At 56.2% G+C, this 3,938-nt stretch overlaps 2 protein-coding genes across 2 annotated transcripts in view; one reads left to right on the top strand and one right to left on the bottom strand.

Moving 5' to 3' along the window:
• SLC31A2 (solute carrier family 31 (copper transporter), member 2) overlaps positions 1-1,463 on the top strand; it is a 1,928-nt gene extending 465 nt beyond the window's left edge. The window contains exons 2-3 of the mRNA XM_009077903.1: positions 541-709; positions 1,295-1,463. Coding sequence (XP_009076151.1) covers positions 541-709; positions 1,295-1,463 — 338 coding nt within the window. The remainder of the gene's footprint in view (positions 1-540; positions 710-1,294) is intronic.
• Positions 1,464-3,908: 2,445 nt separating this feature from the next.
• FAM129B (family with sequence similarity 129, member B) overlaps positions 3,909-3,938 on the bottom strand; it is a gene marked incomplete at its 5' end in the record, with an annotated part of 15,122 nt that continues 15,092 nt past the window's right edge. Inside the window, one exon of the mRNA XM_009077904.1 lies at positions 3,909-3,935. Within this exon, the coding sequence (XP_009076152.1) occupies positions 3,909-3,935 (27 nt within the window). The remainder of the gene's footprint in view (positions 3,936-3,938) is intronic.

Genomic DNA, 3,938 nt, shown 5'->3' with positions numbered 1-3,938 from the left:
CCCCCCCCCCCCAGCAGGTCACTCAGGGTGGCTCAGATTCCTATATCCTTTTACACTCTCTAAAATTATTCTCTCAGCCTCATATTTTTACTCCCACATTATTGTGGAGTCGATAAAAAGTTGCTTATTTTTTTCAGAGCAACTTTCTAGGAATTTTGAGGGGGATTGGGCTAAATACACCATTTCAGAGAATCATAGAATCATCAAGGTTGGACAGGACCTTTAAGATCATCAAGTCCAACTAACCTTGATGTTGGTTACACTCCACTGTAACCCCTAAACCATATCCTCCAGCACCACATCCAGACACCTCTTAAACACTTCCAGGGATGATGATTCCACCCTGTGCACACCTGACCACCACAAAACTTTCCCTAGTAGCTAATCTGAATCTCCCCTGTCTCAGCCACTTTCCAAACCTGCTGCCCTACCCCAATCCCAGCATCCCTCCACCTGATCTCATGGATACACCCAAGTGCTCCATGCTGGGATGCTCTGCACCATCCTCCCCACTCCAGCACTGAGGTGTTTGTCGTGCAGGGATGGTGCTGTCGGTGCTGGTGATCCTGCTGCTGTCCATGCTGTATGAGGCTGTGAAGATGGGCAAGGCTGTGCTGCTGCAGCGAGCGCTGCTGGCTCTGCCTCGCAGCCTCAGCCAGGAGGCACTGACAGAGCCCGAGGAGGGAGACACCAACCCTGCACAGAGCAGGTACCACAGAGACCCTCTCTGCACCACCCAGCAGGGCATGGGGGGCTCAGGGATGGGGTATGACCCCTGGGCCAGTGCAGCAGGGGAGAAGGGCTGTAAGGAGGTGGCTGAGGAGGTCTAGGATGTGTACAAAAGGTGGAGGTGGCTCTGTGGGTATTCCAGCTCCTCCATCTACTCTAGTAGATGTCCAGGGTGGTTTGTCTAAAAGCTCATGTTCCTCCACTAGGAGCCGTTGTGGGTGCAGGAGGGTCCTCGTGGTTCAGGGATGGGCATAAGCAGCAGGTCAGGCACCCAGGAAGGCTGGCCCTGGCAATTCCTTCCTTTTGGAGCCAAGCCCTGGGGTTTTCCCTCTTATATTTAATCCCAGACCATGCCTGAGGCTGCTCTTACTGGCATCCTCTTGCTAATATCCTCCCTGTTCTTTGGATGGTATTACTGGAGTGGAGTGGGATTTCCCCCCATGCTGCTGTTTGCAGCTCTCTCCCTGCTCCCCAAACCCATCTCTGACCACTCCAGGACCTGCTGGGAGGGGATACTGGTTGTCCCAGCCCCTCACTGATGGGATTTTTCCATCTTCTCCCACAGGTGGTTTCAGTACCACGTGGGCCAGACGCTGTTCCATGTGGTGCAGGTGGTGTTGGGCTACATGGTGATGTTGGCTGTCATGTCCTACAATGCCTGGATCTTCCTCGGGGTCATCGTGGGCTCCACATTGGGCTACTTTGTGGTGTACCCCCTGCTCGGCCGGGGCTAGGCCCCCCCAGGGCGGTGGGACATGTGCTCCCACCTCCTGCTCCCTTGTCTGGAATAGCTGCTGTCACTTCTGCTGGGTCTGTCCTTGTCCCCACGTTGCGTGGGACACAGAACCCCAGGGACTTGCTGTGGGACCCTCAGTGCTGGCCTCACTCAGGTGGGGCGGCACTGGGGAAGGGGACCCCCATGACCAGCACTCTGCCATGCTGCCACCTTGGCTGGTGGCTGTCCCCTGGCTCTCAGGGATCTTTGTCCAGGTGATGACAGCAGGGAGGTGCTGGGCATTTCCTTCCCCTCCCCACTTTTCTAGGAGGATCATCCTGGCTGGAATGGGAATGGTCCAGTGATTTGCTGGGGAAAGGGACATGCTGGGGACAGGAACCCTTGCCCAGAGCTGCCCTGCACCAAGCCCCTCTTCACACAGTGCCTTCTGGGGGTCCTGCTGCCCCCCTGTCCCTCTTCTGTGCAGTGCTTCAGGGATGGGGTCAGAGCAGCCCCTGAGCTGGTGGCATAGCGATGCCAGGGGGAAGCTGCTGCTCCAGGTACCTCTTGCTGCTTCCTCAGGACACCCCTTTTAATAAAATCATCTCAGTCACTCTGCCCCTGGCTTATACCACTGCTGGGTGGTCTCAGGATGGGACACCCCTGGTCACAGTGGGATCCCCAGCCCTCCCCAGGTGGGTGGTTCATGGAATAAGGACAGTCTCCTCTGGCTTTAAATAAAGCTTTTCCATTTTATTAATTATTATAAGCATATCTTTAAACATTTGTATAACTTTCTTAATAAAATATCCTGGAAGAGACAGGTTTTAAGTTCCCAAAGCAAGGCACTTTGGGGAGGGGGGCCTCTCAAGGCACTTTGGGGGGGCCTCCCCAAGTGGGTTAGGATGGGTACCCCCTTCTGAGGCAGCAGCTGTGGCTCCTAAGGCACAGGTGAGTGTTGGGGTGCTGGTCCCTGCTCCATGCACACACGTCTCACACCCCCCAAGTCCTGCAGCCCTCCAGCAGCATCACTGTATGGGGGCTGCAGCAATCCTGATCCCCCTCCCCATAGCAGGGAGGGCTGTTGGAGGCTCTTTGCTCAACCATCACTGTAGCTGCCAAAGCCTGAGAGCTGGAGAAACCATCTGTGCATGGTGCTGAGGAGCTCCAGAGGGCAAGGGCACAGTGAGTCAGAGCCTGGAGGCAGCCCAGTCCTGCCAGGCACAGCTGGGACACAGCCTGAGTGCCACCTTCCCCCCAGAGATTTTACTCTGAACTTAAACTGCTGCTGGAAGACCTCAGGGTGAGTGGCCGGGGTGGCCTCTGGGTGCAGTGAGCCCAGCCTGGTTGTCATGAGCCCAGCTTAGGTGTCATGAGCCCAGTGTGGTTGTCATGAGCCCAGCCTGGGTGTCATGAGCCTAACTTGGGTGTCATGAGCCCAGTGTGATTGTCATGAACCCAGCCTGGGTGTCATGAACCTAGCCTGGTTGTCATGAGCCTAGCTTGGGTGTCATGAGCCCAGTGTGGTTGTCATTAACCCAGTCTGTGTATCATGAGCCCAGTCTGCAAGTGTGATTGTCATGAACCCAGCCTGGGTGTCATGAACCTAGCCTGGTTGTCATGAGCCTAGCTTGGGTGTCATGAGCCCAGTGTGGTTGTCATTAACCCAGTCTGTGTATCATGAGCCCAGTCTGCATATCATGAGTCTGCATATGTCATTAACCCAGTCTGTGTATCATGAGCCCAGTCTGCATATCATGAGCCCAGTCTGCATACCATGAGCCCAGCCTGGGTATCATGAGCCCAGCTTGGGTGTCATGAGCCCAGCTTGGGTACCATGAGCCCAGCCTGGTTGTCATGAGCCCAGCTTGGGTACCATGAGCCCAGCTTGGGTACCATGAGCCCAGTCTGCGTATCATGAGCCCAGTCTGCATACCATGAGCCCAGCCTGGGTATCATGAGCCCAGCTTGGGTGTCATGAGCCCAGCTTGGGTACCATGAGCCCAGCCTGGCTGTCATGAGCCCAGCCTGGCTGCTGTAAGCCCAGCCTGAGTACCACGAACCCATGCCTGCCTCAGCTCTCACCCCCTTGGCAGCAGTTCAAGCCACCCAGCATAGCTGTATCCCTGCTGTGCCCCTGCTTGCCATCTTGTTTTCCATCCCCCCCTGCAGCCCCCACTCCCACTGGCTCTCCCGGAGCTTGATGAGCGGGATGGGAGTGGGCAGGCTCCCAGGAAACCTCTTGGACTGAGACAGGGGAGAACCTCTGGGGCAGCCAGGAGCATCCCACACACTCATCCTTAGTGGGGCTAGTGCCAGCCCCCCGGGCAGCCCCAGGCACTTGTGCTGGGGGGGCACATAAAGCATCTCTTCAGTAAAGCATCTCTTCAGTAGAAAAGAAAATATGGCAGAAGAAGGACAGAGCAGAGTGCAGGGGGTGCCCTGTGCCAGGCTGGGGCCACCCCTAGTCCGACCCAGTAGGACCATGTGGCTG

The sequence above is a fragment of the Acanthisitta chloris genome, unplaced genomic scaffold (assembly GCF_000695815.1).
Source record: "Acanthisitta chloris isolate BGI_N310 unplaced genomic scaffold, ASM69581v1 scaffold9787, whole genome shotgun sequence".
Classification (NCBI taxonomy): Eukaryota; Metazoa; Chordata; class Aves; order Passeriformes; family Acanthisittidae; genus Acanthisitta; species Acanthisitta chloris.
This window is presented reverse-complemented; position numbering and strand designations above follow the sequence as displayed.